Genomic DNA, 19,759 nt, shown 5'->3' with positions numbered 1-19,759 from the left:
TAGAGTATATACAGAATCATAGGTTATATATGTAGCAGGTATGAAAACATTTAATAAAAACACAGTTGAAACAAAAATAGTATATATTAAGAATAAAAGGAATCGTGGTATAAAGCCCAGATGACACAGGTAGGGAAAAACAGTGACAGAAAAACAGGGGAGGAAATAAGAGAAGTGGAAAACACAGAGAGTTGAAACAAGAAAAAAATGCAAGGACCCCAAGCAACCTATGAATGTAAAATAAACTGAAAGTATAAGTGACATTAGTGGGGAGAGCACAGATCAAGTATTTAACAGTCTAGTATAAGGGAAATTAAAGAGGAAAATATGGAAACGAAATCAACGCAGAAGGGACAGAGGTAATACAATAAATTGTAGGAGGGCACAGAGATCAGAAAATATAGATGAGACAGAGGAAAACTTGAAAAGAGAGTACCTATAACAAATTCTTGTCAAGGACACAGAGAGGGAGTTTAGATAAGACTGGAGAAGAGAAAAAGCACAACAGATGGAGGAAGAAGAGACAAAGAGGGCTTATAAAGAAAATTAGAAAGGACAACAGATAGCATAGGGATGCAGAACAGATAGAGAGGAAGCACGGAAAATATTGAAGTGAAGACTACAGATAAACACAGGGATGAAAAACAAACTGAAATTAAACTTAAAAGCAAACTAAAGAACTGATGAGTGGACATGGGGAGAATTACAAATTAAGCAGAAGTTTACAGTTAACAGTATGAGCCCAGAAAACAACCCAGTAAGTAGCATAAGGGTTATTGAGAAGCTAATCCAGTGCCAGATTGGGGTGCAATGTGAACTGAGCCATACAGGGCAACTAGATGTAGCACCCTCCTAGATAGGCTGCTAGATAGGCTAGGTAATTAGTGGAGCAGTTTGTGATAGATCTGGGCTGTTCTAGGCCTCACTGACTGCTTACCCATGCCTTCTGGAGGATTCTAGAATGTAGAAGGCTGGAAGAGACAAACCTGTCAGACAGAATATTTATGTGATCTTAGCCAACCCATGGGATAGGGTGCCAAGTAGGTGGCTGGTGAGAGCATAAATAGCCTGGGCCTAAGGCAGGTCCTTGTCCAGGAGGAGAAGGTTCCCATCCAGAAGGGCTGCAGCCATTCTGGGCAATCCAGCTGTACTTCTTCCTTTACTGTTCTACCAGATTTTGCTAGTTCACAGGATATTTGTCTGGCTGATATTGGAACGAGGCATCCAAGCATCCAGAGGCATTTGTGAGTACAGACCTGCTATTATTTCCTGTGCATCAGTGCCATCTCAAGGTCAAATCTGGTCATTTCCTTGGTGTTCCAGTGTGGCCCAGTCCATCAGTTGCTTTTGCAAAGACTGTTCCTGGAAGCTATTGGAAAGTGGAAAGTGTCCTTGTATTGTTACATTGCACTGTTGGAGTATCCCACAGTTTTCCAGCATCCTATCCAAGTTCAACTCTCAATAAAGCACCAAATCGATACCCCTAGATGTTTTTTTGAGCCAGAAGAGTGACTGTTGTTGCATGCCTGGCTGCCACTGCCCTGGTTTGGGAAAAGAACCTGGGACAAAACAGCGGGCCCTTTGGGGGAGGGGGCTCTACATAAGTACACAAACCTCAAGGATTATAGTTAATATATAAATCCACAGGCATTTTTATACCCTGTGAAGGAGTCAGGTATTTTTTTTTATTTTCAAAATTAAAATACCCATCAATATTAAAAAAGAGTAACAACTGAAAAATACTGAATGAAAGCTATTGAAAATGTGCTTTGTAGAGTTTAATACAGGAAGCAGAGAATTGAAGAAGAACATGATAGAAAAAGATGAAGAGACTAAATAGAAAATGATGTAGAAGAGAGTGGGAGATTAGAAAGCTGTCTCAGTCAAAGAAAATAGTCTGACCAACTTGATAATTTATGAGTGTGCCACTCTCAAATCAATACTCCTGCAGTGTGACAAAGGAGGTGAATATAAATGGTTTTACATGAGTTAAAGCTCAGAAAATTACTCATGTAATCATTAGTTTATGCTGTCTATTATGTGTTAGGTAATGCACATACCTACTTTCACAGTTGTACGCCTATACTGATGTGAGTGCCCGGTGCACATTCAAGCATTTTGTGTTGTTGCCTTCCCTTTGAAGATTCCCTGTCACCAACTTGAAAAATGCATGTAAAAACTAAAATAAATTAAATGCTTGCTTGCAGAGTTTTTGTGTTATAATAATAATTTTTCTTTATCATCCATTGAGGTATCCAGGAAATCTTAGAATTCTTACACTCTCATTAAAGTTACATTAAGGTTATTCTGCCACCCTCAGATAAAATGGACACTGGCACCAAAAAAAAAAAAACTATGCCCACGAGTAACGACTATTATACCTTATTTTTTTGCTAGTGTCCTCAGGAGAGACACAGATAGCTCTGCTTGTATCTGTTCATTTTTAAGATTTTTTTCTGCTATCAACAGCTGCAGGTAGATTCAGGTCAAATAACTTAAATCCTGGAAGTGTTTCCAGTCAGCCAAAGAGTACTGGTAGATTATTCCTGGATACTAAACTCCTGGAAGTTTCTCCAGGCATCATGTGTTCCCAGTTTTATGCTGGTGTTTTCTCTTTGACAGCCTTAAATTACTGTCTGTTTCTCCAGTCATCTACAGCTACTCATGAATTAATGCTGGATATGGAACCCCTAGAGATAAAAGTAAAAAAGGTTGGAAAAAGGCGCTACCTGTGAAAATGATGTATCAAAATGATTCTGTGTATGTGCGTTTCTAAAATCAACTATATGCATAAACAAATGAGAAAAAAATTCAATGGTGACAAAAAATGCAAAAGTGCCAGTAAGAAATAATAAATGGGCTCAGTTTTCACGTTCCCAAGAAGGTGCTCAGTGTTTAAAGAATGGTACACAGTGAACATTAAATTGAATGGTATACAGTGGACAATAATTTGAAGCAGAGGTGCACAAGTTCTGATAAATATTTATTTTATAGTGCAGGTGATAAAAAGGTATAGTGCAAAAAAATTTATATTAAAACTTCTGTGTAAATAATCAATATATAGTTCCTCTAAAATAATAAAGCAAGTAGTGGATAAATAAATTTAGGAAAGGGAGAAACTCTTTCCTGAATAGTGCTGGGTGCAGTACCCGTGACAAACCAGGATATTCCAATAAGTAAAACTTGTAAAAGGGTGTTTACACCTGTGGAGTCCACTAGGTGTCGCACTTTCTCTATACAACCTGTCGGTATGAGGTATCAGCTGTGTTAATCAGGCTGCAGAATCCAGGGGTCCCCTCTGTTTCTGTTGAGCAGGTTCATTTGGAAGGAGATGATCATCCAATCTGAGTGCTCAAACAGAAGAGAAACCCCATAGTATGATATACAAGGCCATTATACTCAAGTAATTCTGACTCACTCTGTAGGCTGAACAGGATCCGTGTGAACGCCGGGAAGCTTCTGCGTTCCACGACTCAGGCTCCGAAACCGGAAGTGAGGTTTGACATAAAACTCCAACCTACGTGTTTCGTCATAGGATGTCTACTGAAGCGGCCCTCCAGTAGACGTCCTATGATGAAACGCGTAGGGTTGGTTAGGAAATGCGTATAATGGCCTTGTATATCATACTATGGGGTTTCTCTTCTGTTTGAGCACTCAGATTGGATGACCATCTCCTTCCAAACGAACCTGCTCAACAGAAACAGAGGGGACCCCTGGATTCTGCAGCCTGATTAACACAGCTGATACCTCATACCGACAGGTTGTATAGAGAAAGTGCGACACCTAGTGGACTCCACAGGTGTTAACACCCTTTTACAAGTTTTACTTATTGGAATATCCTGGTTTGTCACGGGTACTGCACCCAGCACTATTCAGGAAAGAGTTTCTCCCTTTCCTAAATGTATTTATCCACTGTTTGCTTTATTATTTTAGAGGAACTATATATTGATTATTTACACAGAACTTTTAATATTAATTTTTTTGCACTATACCTTTGTATCACCTGCACTATAAAATAAATATTTATCACAACTTGTGCACCTCTGCTTCAAATTATTGTCCACTGTATACCATTCAATTTATTGTTCACTGTATACCATTCTTTATACACTGAGCACCTTCTTGGGAACATGAAAACTGAGCCCATTTATTATTTCTTACTGGCACTTTTGCACTTTATGTCACAATTGAATTTTTTTCTCATCTGTTTATGCATATAGTTGATTTTAGAAACGCGCATACACAGAATCATTTTAATACATAATTTTCACAGGTAGCGCCTTTTTCCAGGGGTTGGCTGGTGGCGGCTTACACCTATATTTTCTATTTGGAATTTCTGTGTTAATTTTCTACTAAATATCTATCTACCCCACACACTCCATAGCGGTGGTCACCTCTGTTTTAGTATGGGACCCCTAGAACCTCTCAGTAAGTCAAGCAGCTCATTTTATATACTGGTATTATTTTCTTTCAGGCCTGCAGTTGCAACTACCATTTGTGTTCCAGTTGACACAGGACTATACTATTCAAGTCAGGCCAGTATGTCTGGGATTTTCAGTCCAGAACTGAGGTAGTTTTTGGAAGGGCCACTGAGAAGAGCTATCTGGTCTTGCACAAATTGATGCAGTTTGCATCTGTTGTTACCGTCATATAGTGATTTCGTGTCTGTGTGGCAGGTAGCCCTTTTTCTATTCATGCTTTTAGCGATCTCCCTTGCTGGAAACTTTGCGCACAAGCTCATAAAGCCTTCACTGGCTATTGTTTAGCTGTTGTAGATTTTTTTCTGCCATCATTTATAGGCAGATATTATTTGATGAGTTTAGTTTTAAAGTCTCTCCTGGTTATTTTACAAGTGCTGTTGTGGAGTATTTTGTGAGGGTGTTTCCTTGCTATTAAACCTTTGCTGACACAGATGATATTAGTGCTCAATGCATCACTCTGAGACATCATTGGTTTCTTTTCCAGTTTTCTGTATGGCCACTTTAGTGAATAGAGTCCTGGCTGGAGCCATGTTTCAGGCCTCCTCGTTGCTTTTGGTATTGTAATAGATCTGGGCAGTTGGGGGATTCTTTGGGCATAAACCATTAGCTGTAGTTTTTAATTTTAGGTTTGCTGGTCTGCTAAAAGCTTCCCAATTTTACAATTCAATTGTTTTCCTGTCAGAAGTCATTCAGTGAGTGATCACCCTGGTTATAGTGCTGGACTGCAGACTTCATGTATCAGAAGTGTTTGTTCTGCATGGTCTTAAAGGGACAAAGTCTCTTTGGGTCGTTTCTAGATACAGTTTATCTAGGGCACTACTGCTGGCAAGAGCACCCATCTTACTCAAGCCTAAGGTATAGACAACTAAGTCTTCCCCCTCTGACTGTTAATGAACATTATTTTTATTTCTCCACTTCCTCATCAAAACCCTCCAAGCCAGGTTTCCAGTTCATGCACAAGGTCTGCACTATTATCTACACCATTTAGCAACCAGCAATGTATTATTTTTTAGTGTGCCACAGTGTATAAATCTGTTACAATACTTTCAAAGTTCTAGCATTGAACATAAAAGGCAGACTTTATTTGATGTTAGTCTCAAGGCTTCCACCCTACGAATATCTCTGGAGGATGGATCCTCTACTTCCTGCATCTGGGTCTGGACAAGCATTTGGCCCTCAGCACTTTCAGTGGCCATTAGAAAAATCTCTGTCTGTCTACCCTCTCACCCTCTCACCCACAAAGTGGTGATCCTTGTAGCTATTACATCTACAAGGCAAGTTTCTTAACTGGCAGTCTTATCCTAGAAGGAACCCTTTATGATTTTACAAAACGACCAGGTGATGTTGAGGCCCAGGACTACCTTCTAGCCTAACACTCAGTCGTTTTTGTCTCTCGCCTGAACCACTACATTGTTCTTACATCTCTCTACCTGGCTGCATTTTTCACCAAAAGGGAATTTCCTTCCATTAACTGGATGCTTCTTCGAGTTTTGAATAGATGGGTGCGCCACACCAGCTTATACAGAATTTTTAAAAATATTTATATTTTGTACAATTAAAAAGTAAAAATCTTTAAAAAAAAATCTGTATAAGCTGGTGTGGTGCTTCCATCTTTTCAAAACTTTGGCAAACTCCCCCTGAGGGTCCAACAAGACCCCACAGTTGTTGGTGAGCAGCCTGTTGGACCAAAAACCACCCATTGCATTAAAACACATCCACATAAGATTCAGAGCTTCTACATCATAAAGAATGGAGGCTTCTTTAGGAAGACTTAATCCTTTTGTATTCTGGATGGACCACATAAGACTTCTTGGGCCCCCATCTCTAGTCTTGCACCATCATTCAAATTAATTACCTTAAAGGAGAGCTACAATTACACGCTTTCATTTTATAACATCAGAATTGTAATAGTAATACAAATGATAGTTATTTTTAACAATCTAATATAAACTTACTTGAAAAATCCTCTTTCATGTTGTGAATGCGACCGACAATGCCATGAAAAAGTATTTATACCCCCTTAAAATTTTTCTACATTTTGTTATGTTACAACCAAAAATGTAAATGTATTTTTTTGGGATTTTATGTGATGGACCAACACAAAGTGGCACCTTATTCTGAAGTGGAAGAAAAATGATAAATGGTTTTCACATTTTTTTACAAATAAATATCTGAAAAGTTTGGCATGTGTTTGTATTCAGCCCCCTTTACTCTGATACCCATAACTAAAATCTAATTGAACCAATTGCCTTCAGAAGTCACCTAAATTGTAAATAGAGTCTACCTCAGTAGCAAACCTACCAAGACATGGCCGTCCACCTAAACTGACAGGCAAGGAGAGCATTAATCAGAGAAGCAGCTAAGAGGCCCATGATAACTCTGGAAGAGTGGCAAGCAAAAGCCATCGTTGAATGAAAGCCATAAAAAGTTCCATTTTCAGTTTGCGAGAAGCCATGTGGGGGATACAGCAAACATTTGAAAGAAGGTGCTCTGGTCAGATGAGGCCAAAATTAAACATTTTGGCCTAAAAAGCAAAACACTATGCATGGCATAAAACTAACACTGCACATCACCCTGAAAACAAAATCCCCACTGTGAAACATGGTGGTGGCAGCATCATCTTGTGGGGATGCCTTTTTGCAACAGGGGCAGGGAAGCTGGTCAGAGTTGATGGGAAGATGGAGTCAAATACAGGGCAACCTTAGAAGAAAAGTCTGCAAAAGACTTGAGACTGGGGCGGAGGTTCACCTTCCAGCAGGACAACAACCCTAAACATACAGCTAAAGCTACAATGCAATGGTTTAGATCAAAGCATACTCATGTACTGGGCCATTAGAATGGCCCAGACAAAGTACAGACCAAAATCCAATTGAGAATCTGTGGCAAGATATGAAAACTGCTGTTCACAGATGCTCTCCATTCAATCTGACAGAGCTTGAGCTATTTGCAAAGAAGACTTTGGCAACAATTTCACTCTCTAGATGTGCAACGCTGGTAGAGACATACCCAAAAAGGCTTACAGCTGTAATTGCAGCGAAAGGTGGTTCTACAAAATATTTATTTAGGGGGCCTGAATACAAACGCACGTCGCACTTTTCAAATATTTATTTGTGAAATATTTTGAAAATCCTTTATCATTTTACTTTCACTTCACAATTATGTGCCACTTTTTGTTGTTTTATCCCAATAAAATACATTTACGTTTTTGGTTGTAGCATGAAAAAATGTGGAAAATTTCAAGGGGTATGAATGCTTTTTCAAGGTACTGTATCTGCTAGCCATCTCTTTCAACTACTCCCTGTAGGCTTCGCAGCTTTGCAGCTTCTCCTCTGCTTATTCCTTTGGTTTACAGTTAGTTTCTAAGAACTACATGGTTTTGGTTTCAGGATGATGTTACATGTGAGGTTTTCTCCTGAAATTCCTCCTTTTCAGCACCTCCCGTAGCTCAATAAGCAGGTTCTGTGAAATGTGTGACACATCAGGGTATATTTATAAGGCATAGTGAATATGTGTCACTGCAATCAAGGTAGTAAATGTGTGTGGTTTTAAAACTTTAGGATCATTAAAATCAATAGTGACATCCATCAGCAGTGTACACAAGGGAGGGTTTTACAGGTACAAAAAACCTGCATATACTGTATCATCTCATGTGAATATTTTTTGTTGAAATTAATTTTCTGGTAACAGGGTCTCTTTAAATAGTGTCCTAGTACAGTTACACCTTACCTATGATAAGATGTAGCCTTGTCCATTGGGGTGGGGTTTCATTTTTCTGTCAATCCAGATTGTTTGACCTCTGAGTGTATTAACCACTTTAAGACTGGAAGATTTTGCTGCTTAATGACCAGGCCCTATTTTGCGATTCGACACTGTGTTATTTTAACGGACAATCGCACAGTCGTGCGACGCTGTACCCAAACGTCCTTTTTTTTCCCCACAAATAGAGCTTTCTTTTGGTGGTATTTGATCACCTGTGCGATTTTAATTTTTTGCGCTATACCAAAAAAAGAGCGACATTTTTGAAAAAAAATATATATTTTTCACATTCTGCTACATAACAGTCCCAAAAGAAAAAATTAATAAATCAAAATTTTTTAACATGTTAGGCCAATTTGTTTTCTGCTACATATTTTTGGTAAAAAAAATTGAAATAAGCGTATTTTGATTGGTTTGCGTAAAAGTTACCGCGTTTACTAACTACGGGAAAGATTTATGTCATTTTTTATTTTTTTTACTAGTAATGGCGGCGATCTGCGATTTTTTGCGGGACTGTGACATTGCGGCGGACAGATCGGACCCCTAACTGACATTTTTGACACTTTTTGGGGTACCAGTGACATTACTACAGGAAAAATGGTTGTTGGGCGCTTCTGACCAGGCAAGAGGGAAAGGAGTCCACCGCTGTAAGGGAGGCGCAGGGGATGCTCCAGTTTCTTGTTGGGAGACTGTCCTGAATGACAGAGTACGAGGCAGCACTGGCGGGAAAACTCAGAGGAATCCGCTGGCACAGGTAGAAAGAAAAGAACAGGCGCCACTGTAAATAGCCAAACAATTTATTGCACAAAATACATAATGACTTACACATAGGTAAGCTGCAGTCCGTATCGCAGCGTCTCCAGCGCACGATCCGGCCGTCCACCGGTCCGGAGGTGACGTCACAGGAAGCTGGTCAGATACTTGGTTACACCGGAAGCCGCAAATGGAACGCAGGCTCCCAGAAATGACGCAACGCGTTTCGGAGCATGCGCACTCGGCTCCTTCCTCAGGCGTCTGAGGAAGGAGCCGAGTGCGCATGCTCCGAAACGCGTTGCGTCATTTCCGGGAGCCTGCGTTCCATTTGCGGCTTCCGGTGTAACCAAGTATCTGACCAGCTTCCTGTGACGTCACCTCCGGACCGGTGGACGGCCGGATCGTGCGCTGGAGACGCTGCGATACGGACTGCAGCTTACCTATGTGTAAGTCATTATGTATTTTGTGCAATAAATTGTTTGGCTATTTACAGTGGCGCCTGTTCTTTTCTTTCTACCAGTGACATTACTACAGTAATCAGTGCTAAAAATATGCATTGTTACTGTAATAATCCCATTGGCAGGGAAGGGGTAAATACTATTGGTGATCAAGGGGATAAATGTAAGCCTAGGGGAGTGATTCTAACTGTGGGGGGGTTGGGCTTGTGAAATTATCATAGAGACATACGATCCTATATAACAGGATCGCATGGTCTCCATGATGATCGCAGGGAGAAAGATGGACGGCTGTGTTTACATCAGCCGTCTGTCCTTCTCTGTCAGCGGGGGGAGATTGGGGGTGTCAGGCGGCAATCGGAGCCGTCTGACACACGCACTGGCTTCCCCGGGGATGAGCGGGGCGGAAGCGCACTGCCAGCGGCGCGCACTCACCCCCTAGTGGCCTCCCAGGCAGATGACGCCTATTCACACGATTTTGCCTGGGAGAGCCACACTGCCGACGAAATAGGCAGTGCAGCGACGGCAAGTGGTTAACATATGTTTTTTTATCCTTGCCCCTGGATTGTGATTTGAATTCCCTGGCTTTAACCTTAGCTTTCCCTATGACTGCAATATTGGATTCTTGTTTGTATTATCATCATTTGTCAGCACTTCTAACTCACTCAGATAAACCAATCCCATGCTTAACTGGAGGAATCCAAATGCCGTAGGCATATCAAGTCCTATCGGGATGCTGAGGCTAAAAGTGAAAACTGTGGCTACTATACCTGAGAAAGAAGCCAGTGGTATAAAACTAGCTATCTATCGTAAAGCAAATATGGATATTAAGAAGGAAACTTTTACATTGCCCATGGGTTCTTATTAATAAGCTCTGTCATACTGTCACAAAATGACTGACAATTAGCTATATAAGTATTGAAGGTTGATGTGTAAATCTGAAACCTTGGCGCATTACATTCCTCCTGCTACAGTTTCCCCAGTTTTATTTCCATTTCATGTTTAGAAGATGTCATTTTATCATTACATTCCTCCTGCTACAGTTTCCCAAGTTTATTTCCATTTCATGTTTAGAAGATGTCATTTTTAGTCTTCAGTTTTATCAGATTCTCTGCTGTCTCACTATATTTATTTTTATGGCATTTACCATGCTTCCAAAATTGGCACAGCTTTTCCCTACTCATGCAATTTTATTCTTCAAGGATAATCTGTCACAAGAAAAAAAAAACTTGCGCTGCAATTATGATCCCTTTTAAAAAATGCTATATGCTTGGCTGTCAGGCTGATCCTACAGATAAACAAAATTACTATTGTGCAAATATACAGACTAAATATACAAGTGCAAGCTGCTGGCAACAACACAACAGGACCAATTGTGTTAAATGTGAAACAAAAAAAGGTTGGAGCGCTAAACATAGATAATGAATAAACAAGTGTATATAAAGTGTGAATAACTAGTGCTGTTCTGAACAATGCAGGTGAATTCCTTGATGAACATTTAGTTACAGTGAGTATAATTGATCCGTGTTTTGATCATCCAAGTGCACCTCCACCAGTGTTGCCAACCCCCCGGAGTGAAATTTACTGGCAGAACGTCCAAAATTTACGGACGGCTCCAATTTTTTACTGGCACTGCAAAAATGTACATAAAATAGCCGTTTTCAGCGCTAAACCATGCAAATATGAATAATTAAACTATAAACATGTAGATAGTGCTATTAGCAATGAGTTTAAGTTAAACAAAAGTCAGTGCCCACTTACATTATTGTATTCTCTCCCCCTTACATCAGTGACCCCCCCCCCCCCATCAGACTGGTCTGGCGGTGCTGTCACTGACCTCCCCTCAGGTGCACTGTGCAGGGCTCAGTCAGACGGCTCTGGTCTCCACTCCGCAGGCCGGGGCCCAACACAACTAGATTCTCCCGTGACCCCCATCCCTTCAGCGCTCTCACTCTTGACTCCTCTCCAGACTCGACTGCAGACACGATAAAAGAAAAGAGATGGTTAGAGACTGTGGACATTGAACAGGAGGTGGTCAGAGACTGCGGACATGGTACAGAGGGGTGGTCAGAGACTGCGGACATGGTACAGGGGGGTGGTCAGAGACTGCGGACATGGTACAGAGGGGTGGTCAGAGACTGCGGACATGGTACAGGGGGGTGGTCAGAGACTGCGGACATGGTACAGGGGGGTGGTCAGAGACTGCGGACATGGGACAGGGGGGTGGTCAGAGACTGCGGACATGGGACAGGAGGTGGTCAGAGACTGCGGACATGGGACAGGAGGTGGTCAGAGACTGCGGACATGGGACAGGAGGTGGTCAGAGACTGCGGACATGGGACAGGAGGTGGTCAGAGACTGCGGACATGGGACAGGAGGTGGTCAGAGACTGCGGACATGGAACAGGAGGTGGTCAGAGACTGCGGACATGGGACAGGAGGTGGTCAGAGACTGCGGACATGGAACAGGGGGGGTGGTCAGAGACTGCGGACATGGTACAGGGGGGTGGTCAGAGACTGCGGACATGGTACAGGGGGGTGGTCAGAGACTGTGGACATGGGACAGGAGGTGGTCAGAGACTGCGGACATGGAACAGGAGGTGGTCAGAGACTGCGGACATGGGACAGGGGGGTGGTCAGAGACTGTGGACATGGGACAGGAGGTGGTCAGAGACTGCGGACATGGGACAGGAGGTGGTCAGAGACTGCGGACATGGAAGTGCCATCCTCACCCCTCACAGTAATTTCTTCCTATGTCCCCCTTCATATTAGCACATCAGTGTCCTCCTCCTAAGTCCCTTTCACCTCTCCATAGCCATATCAGTGACATTACTGCAGAGTGAAGCTGTGACACTGCCTGTGGAGAGGTGAAGGGGGCACAGGAGCAGGACACTGATGTCCTCTGCCCCCTGACTCATCTCTCTACTCCAGTCTGCTCTGCTAGCTGTCAGAGGCTCGGAGCCCCACTCACCAGTCCTCTTCTCTTCTGTGTGCTCTGCGGGTGGCTGCCTCTTCTGTCAGTCTGCTGCTCTGTCCACTCCACCACCATCCGCATCCATCCAGACTCCAGCTGCATTTTCTTGTACCCCACAGGGCCAGGCACAGTTTATCACTCCACACTGTCCCACTCCCTAGCCGGCGGGAAAACTTAAATGACGGCGGGGGCGGAGGCAGGGGCGGGCGCAGGCGGGCCGTTGCACTAGTCGTCCGACGATCATCTGATCCGTCCATTGGGCATGTGTCAGTGTGCGGAGAGTCAGGACAGGGAGGCTGTGATTGGCCGAGACGCGCAGCAGCGCTGGGTGTGCGAAAGAGGGAGGGGGGAAGCTGCCGCTGACGTCACACGGTCTCCATCTGCGAGAGAAGAGAACTCGGCTCGCTTCGGGGATCTCCGAGTCCGGAACTGCGCGCCGCGCACGCGCAGTTCTAACCTTGCCGCCGCCGCCGTAGATTTACGGGCACTTTTCTCCTGCTACGGGCATTTACGGGCAGGAGAAAAGTGCCCTGATTTTACGGGCTGTCCGTAAATCTACGGGCGGTTGGCAACACTGACCTCCACTGATATTGATATAAAATGCGTCTTTATCAGAGGTCTAGACTCCAAATTATGATGGTTAATTCTAAGGCAACGCGTCGGGTGGAGTCCATGTCCGTGAGGTACCACGCATGCCAACCCTGTATACTGGTGGATCGAATTCTAGGATGTCTTGGATCTAATAATGCTCATTTTATACTGGATTTCTGTATATGTTTAGCACTGATTTCTTTTAATAAACTGTCAAGCAGTTTTACACTATGTGGCTGTTTTATCTTCCCTTCATGGGCCCTACCATGGAGTATACTTAACCATCAGCCATGACAGTGCCACCATCTGCAATAAAATAGAGGAAGCTGATTGGATCTTCTATACTTCTATATTGTACCCGGTAAGGAGGAATTTTATATCAATATCGGTGCAGATGCACTTGGGTGCTCAAAGCGCACATCAATTATACTAACTGTAACTGGATGTTCATCAAGGAATTCACCTGCTTTGTTCAGAACAGCACCAGTTGCTCACACTTTATAGACTCTCTTTTTTTCAATATCTATGTTTAGTGCGGCAACATTTTTTTGATCCTACAGATACACTGACCTACAAACGTGCAGAAGTTGAAAACTTCAGTTGGTGGAAATTCAGTAGCACCTATTTGTCTGACAAATATGATTAACAATAGGTTTGCTTCTCTGCAGCTCTAAGACCAGACTGCAACATAGTTTCCACAAACATTGGTTGGGATTGCCGATTTAGGCCCCTTTCACACCAGTGGACTGATCGGTTCCGCCTGTCCATTTTTCAGGCGGACTCGATTGGACCACCCATTGTCCATTATGGGGCGATAGATGTCAGTGACACCCGAAAGGCATCTGATCTGATAAGATCCTCTGAAAACAGATGTATGGCGATACGTTCACCAACCGTCACTCGGGTCAGATTGGATGACAATCTGATGGAAACGGACATGCAGTCCATTTTTACCCAACCACCCCATAGAGGAGAGCAGGCTCTGTCCTTGTCCGCTCTGGATAGGGGAGCGGACATGGACAGAGATGTATAGTAATGAAGTAGAACTACTTAAGTACTGTACTTAAGTACCGAAATGCGGTATCTGTACTTTCCTAGAGTAGAATTTTTTTCTCCTACTTCTACTTTTACTTCACTACATTTTTTCGATGATTTCGATACTTCTACTCCGATACTTTTTTTTTGTGCTGCATCGTTACTCGTTACTTTTCTCTGCCTTTCCCTTTTTCTTTTTTGTTTGGTTTCCCTCCTTACTGCTCTCTCCTACTCTTTCAATTATCCTCCCTATTCTGCCTTCCCCCCCTCCCCTCCCCTTTTCTACAGGAAGGCAAAGGTAAAGATACCCCCCTTTTTCATGGGTACCTGGTCTCTGGCCATTCGGGTAGCGTTGTTCCGCTCCAGGCTTCCGCTGGGCCGGCGTGGAGTGCTCCCACATGTGCCTCTCGGCGCTCTGACATGTGTGGCGGCCTTCGGCCACTCCGCTCCTCCCCTCCTTGTCTCCATTCGCTGACGTCTCAGCGCTGGGAGGCGGGGATTCCGGCGGCCGCGCAGTAGAGGCACGTGCGCATGCGCAGTGCGATCGAGGCACTGGCGGCCATCTTGGTTAAGGGAAACATGGGGGGTCTCTGAAGTAAGGGGGGGCTTTGTGTGGGCGGTCTCTGATGTAAGGGGGCTCTGTGTGGGGGGTCTCTGATGTAAGGGGGGTCTCTGATGTAAGGGGAGCTCTGAGTGGGAGGGTTCTGATGTAAGGGGAGCTCTGTGTGGAGGGGCTCTGATGTAGGGGGAACTCTGTGGGGGGCTCTATGGGGGGGGCTCTGATGTAAGGGGGACTCTGTGGGGATGGTCTCTGTAAGGGGGCTCTGTGTTGGGGTCTCTGGATGTAAGGGGGGGCTTTGTGTGAGGGGTCTCTAAAGTAAGGGAGCTTTGTGTGGGGGTCTCTGATGTAAGGGGGGCTCTGTGTGGGGGTCTATGATGTAAAGGGGACTTTGTGTGGGGGGTCTTTGATGTAAGGGGGCTCTGTGTGGGGGGTCTCTGATGTAAGGGGGCGCTGTGTGGGGGTCTTTGATGTAAGGGGGCTCTGTGTGGGGGGTCTCTGGTGTAAGGGGGCTCTGTGTGGGGGGTCTCTGATGTAAGGGGGCTCTGTGTGGGGGTCTCTGATGTAAGGAGTCTCTGTGTGGGGGGTCTCTGATGTGTGGGGGTCTCTGATGTAAGGGGGCTCTGTGTGGGGGGGTCTCTGATGTAAGGGGGACTCTGTGTGGGAGGGCTCTGATGTGGGGGGCTCTGATGTAAGGAGAGCTCTGTGTGGAGGGGCTCTGATGTAAGGGGAGCTCTGTGGGGGGGCTCTATGGGGGGGGGGGCTCTGATGTAAGGGGGGCTCTGTGGGGATGGTCTCTGATGTAAGGGGGCTCTGTGTTGGGGGTCTCTGATGTAAGGGGGGCTTTGTGTGAGGGGTCTCTAAAGTAAAGGGGCTTTGTGTGGGGATGGTCTCTGATGTAAGGGGGCTCTGATGTAAGGGGGGCTTTGTGTGGGGGGCTCTGATTTAAGGGGGCTCTGTGTGGGGGGTCTTTGATGTAAGGGGGCTCTGTGTGGGGGGTCTCTGATGTAAAGGGGGCTCATTGTGAGGGCTGGGGGGTCTCTGCTGTAAGGTGCTCTGTGTGGGGGGTCTCTGATGTAAGTGGGGCCTCTGTGGGGGGTTTCTGTTGTAAGGGGGCTCCGTTGGGGGGTTTCTGTTGTAAGGGGGGCTCCGTTGGGGGGTCTCTGATGTAAGGGGGGTCTCTAATGTAAGGGGGGCTAAGTTTGTAGTGATCATAAGAAAGAAAAGTCAAATGAAGTGCAAAAAAAGTGCAAAATAAAATGTGCAGGGCGCTGGTGGGGGCGCCACAGGATCAGCTCGCACAGGGAGCTTGAACACCTAAGGCCGGCCCTGGTTGGGAGGTTCTTTCCCATTAACAGCAGATATGAACATATATATATTTGAAGATTCACAATATTTTGAACTTTTTATTGACTTTTTATTGACTTAGATTTCATACACTCTTCCTTTATTTCATTATTGGAATATATTGTTGTATATCACATTGGTTTATATATGATTTTGCGCACCAATAAGCTGTGGAGAAAAAAAAACATGCAGGGAAGAGAAGGAGGGATGCTTTAAAAGGGGAAGGGAGGGACATACTTTATCTGTTTTTTGTTTACAAAAAGTTACAGCCTAAGGAATTGTGATTGTCCTTTAGGTTAATCATTTGAATAAATCATTTGAAATAATAAAAAACAATATGATGTTCAAACATTTGACTTCTTTCTTTAATAACTACATAACACAGTACTTCTACTTCTACTTTCAGTACTTGAGTAGAATTTTTTTTTCAAAACTACTGGTACTTTTTACTTTTAGTACTTAAGTAGCAATTTTTTTGAAAAAACTACTTGCAATACTTAAGTAAAAAAAAATTTTGAATACTTTAGTACTTCCACTTAAGTAACTTTTTCTGCGAGCACTTCCACTTCTACTTAAGTCACTTTTTGATCGAGCACTTGTACTTTTACTCAAGTAGAAATTTCGAGTACTTTATACAAGTCTGGACATGGACCTGTCATCCGCCTGTTTAGCGGGGTTCAGGAGAGAGTTTCCCCAATGAGCAGGCGGATTCCACTCGGACGTATCCACCCTGTGTGAAAGGGGCCTTATGCACACAATGCTCTATGGTACAAAACAACAGAAGGAGTATAAAATAATGGACAACTGTTTTTCTGAACCAAATTAATGCATGTCATTTAGACATTCACATATTTTGTGCACGTTTGTATCCATTTTTGCATGCATTTAACAACAGATGGACACAAATTTTAACGATTTGCCTTAAAACCACACATAACTTCAAACCTGGGAACATGCAGGCTTTTTTCCTAGGTTACCAGCTCTTTGGTCACCAGGCTTAGTTCTCTGTCTTTCTGGTCATTGATAGGAGTGACTGCAGTGTCACTCCTGTCCAGCAGAGCAGAAGTAATAGTGATTTTTTTTTTTTTTTTTGTAAAGTGTACTTTTACAAGCGAGAGAATATTTTAACAAGAAATGTTTCATGCTTACTTTGATATTAAATTATCATCAATGATTTGTGGCAAGCCAATCTGGGTGACAAGGCTGATAGACATTTAGTACTCTTGTTAAGGTCAGTGGACACTTTTACAGGCTTTGTGCCCTTAAGCCTATTGCAAAATCAAACAGATCTGCACTTGTAAAATCCCTGAATTGAGCAGTGCAGTTGCTTTCTAGCACTGCAACTTGGTACAGTCAGCAATGAGTCGGATGTTGTGCATAATCAGCTCCCTACAGTAAAACTTCACCCGTGTCAGCAGTTAAGCCAAGTGCCTGTGTCCTTCCCTCCCCTTATGATGTGACCCGCGTGATCTGCACTTGGAACTAGACAGCTGTGTTGAGAATTGCATGGTTAACAGTAATGAGAGAGGCCGCCAGAGTATGTACACCTTATGGGCAGATAGAGAGATTCTGATTAGAGTATGTTAATTTACTAGGAATGCAGAACAGAAGAAATATATATATATATATGTTCTCAATCATTTCAATTATGCTTCAATACATGGCTAATAGCTCTTTGGAATGTAAATTGTGAACTTGAAATTATTTTATCATATTATGATGTATTTTAATTGTAACATAGTTAATAGAAGACATTAGTGGCTTATTTTACTTTACTTCTGACACTGGTTTTGGTGTAAATGAATTGCATGTTAGTCAAAATGCTTTGACTGGGAACAAATAATGGCTCAGTCTTAATAGTGAGTGCACAAATACAGTATAGATACTTAATCTGAACGCCAGATTATTATAATATAAAAGACACATATGAATGCAGCTCTGTATTAATTAAAACATTATTAAATGTAGCTTTTTAAATGCAAGCAGTATAAGTACTTGATTTTGAATTGGTGTTAGCCTCTAGCAAGCCACTGTACAGCAGAGCTCAGATTGGGAGTAGAAAAAGCAAAACAAAGAACAAATCAGTCGCTGCAGTGTTCATGTGCTAACTAGGAACCTACTGATCGGAGGAAAGAACATATTGATAGAGAGATGAGATAATTTGTCTGCTTCTTCTTCATTCACTGTCCAGTCACAGGATAAGGGGAGAGAGGCATAGACCTGTAAATGTTACTTTAAGTGTTACTAAACTCAGAACCTGCATTCACTATATCTGGTCTGTGGTCTCCCACAGTACACAGAACATGGAAATGCAGTTATTTTAGTAAATATAACAGATAAATACCTTTTCTCATCAGCAATATAAAGCAGTCTTGTGACTTGTATCAGTTCTTAGTAAAGCTTGTAGGAGGAGTTTTCATTCTCCCTTGATCCTCTGTCTGGACATGTCTGGACAGTGCTGATTTGCCCTGTGCTGATCACATGCACTCTCCCTAGAAAAAAAAAAAAATTCTCTAGCAATACATACCAAACTGAGCATGTGCAGCCTGTCTGTCCCCTGGCTCTGTAAATATCAGGTTATTTTTTGGAGACAGTGAAAGAAGAGGAGGATCAGGGAGACCTGATCAAACAGCCTTTATACACAATGCAAAGAATTAACCCCCTAGGTTCCACAGTGAGTATAAGAAGCATGCATTACTACATATACCGACTAATTTTACTGTTGTCGATTTAGTAACACTTTACCTATGGCAGAGTAAAATCAAGCCTGTGCTATGTGGCAAGAATTGTGTTGATTTCAGGACTGGACGGACAGAAATACAAATCTTTTGGCAGGTGAAACGACTCTTGTAAATATTTTATGTGTAGTTAGCAATTCATTGGCGTTACGCTTTTATTAATTATTATATTATAATAACTGTATATGGTAATACATACAATGATTAACACTCCCTATTTTAATTAATTTTTTATCGTAAGTGCTTTGATATATACATTTCTCTACTTTTATATACAGATAAGCAAACAGCAACATGGCAGGCAGTGTGATCATTTATAACACAGTGCTTGAGCAGTTGCAGCATAAGTTTGAAAAGGTTTTCACTCTGGTAGTCCCCACTCTTTTCACCACCATAATAGGAACCAACCACATATAGTAATTAAAACACATTATTTTTTGCAACAGTGGTCTTTTAATGATTCAAAACTATTATTTTGAACTCAACATATATATTGGTTACTACAGAAGTGTTGTATTTTCTATTTATTTTAGATACAGAAGGCTGCGATCATAATTGGCACAAATTCCAAGGATCTTGTTACAGATTCTTTCCTCAGCGGAGACCTTGGGAGGAGGCAGAAAGAGACTGTCGAAGGAGATCTGGCCACCTCACTAGTATCCACTCGCCTGAAGAACAAGCATTTATCAAGAGTAAGCATGTCTATTTGCCCTTAATTACATACTGCACCTTGTACTTTGTTATTTCTACTATTTATTAAATAAAACTTCTAACCTCACAGAAGAATATACACTATATTGTCAAAAGTATTGAGACATTCCGTTTGCAGGCACATGAACTTTAATGGCATCCCAGTCTTAGTCCGTATGGCTCAATAATGAGTTGGCCCACCCTTTGCAGCTTTAACAGCTTCAACTCTTCTGGGAAGGCTGTCCACAAGGTTTAGAAGTGTGTGTATGGGAATGTTTGACCATTCTTTCAGAAGCGCATTTGTGAGGTCAGGCACTGATGTTGGACAAGGCCTGGTTCGCAGTCTCTCTTCTGTGTTCAGCAGATTCTTCCTCTGCAATT

At 42.8% G+C, this 19,759-nt stretch overlaps 1 protein-coding gene across 2 annotated transcripts in view; it reads left to right on the top strand.

Annotated features, from left to right (window-relative positions):
* Positions 1–19,759, top strand: part of NCAN (neurocan) — a 373,708-nt gene that overhangs the window by 330,889 nt on the left and 23,060 nt on the right. For both annotated transcript variants that reach the window (XM_082243138.1, XM_082243139.1), the window contains one exon: positions 19,222–19,380. In XM_082243138.1, the coding sequence (XP_082099264.1) occupies positions 19,222–19,380 (159 nt within the window). The remainder of the gene's footprint in view (positions 1–19,221; positions 19,381–19,759) is intronic.

Source organism: Pelophylax lessonae, assembly GCF_965119305.1.
Source record: "Pelophylax lessonae genome assembly, chromosome: 1".
Taxonomy (NCBI): Eukaryota; Metazoa; Chordata; class Amphibia; order Anura; family Ranidae; genus Pelophylax; species Pelophylax lessonae.
The sequence above is the reverse complement of the archived record's forward strand: the minus strand, read 5'-3'. Positions and strand labels throughout refer to the sequence as shown.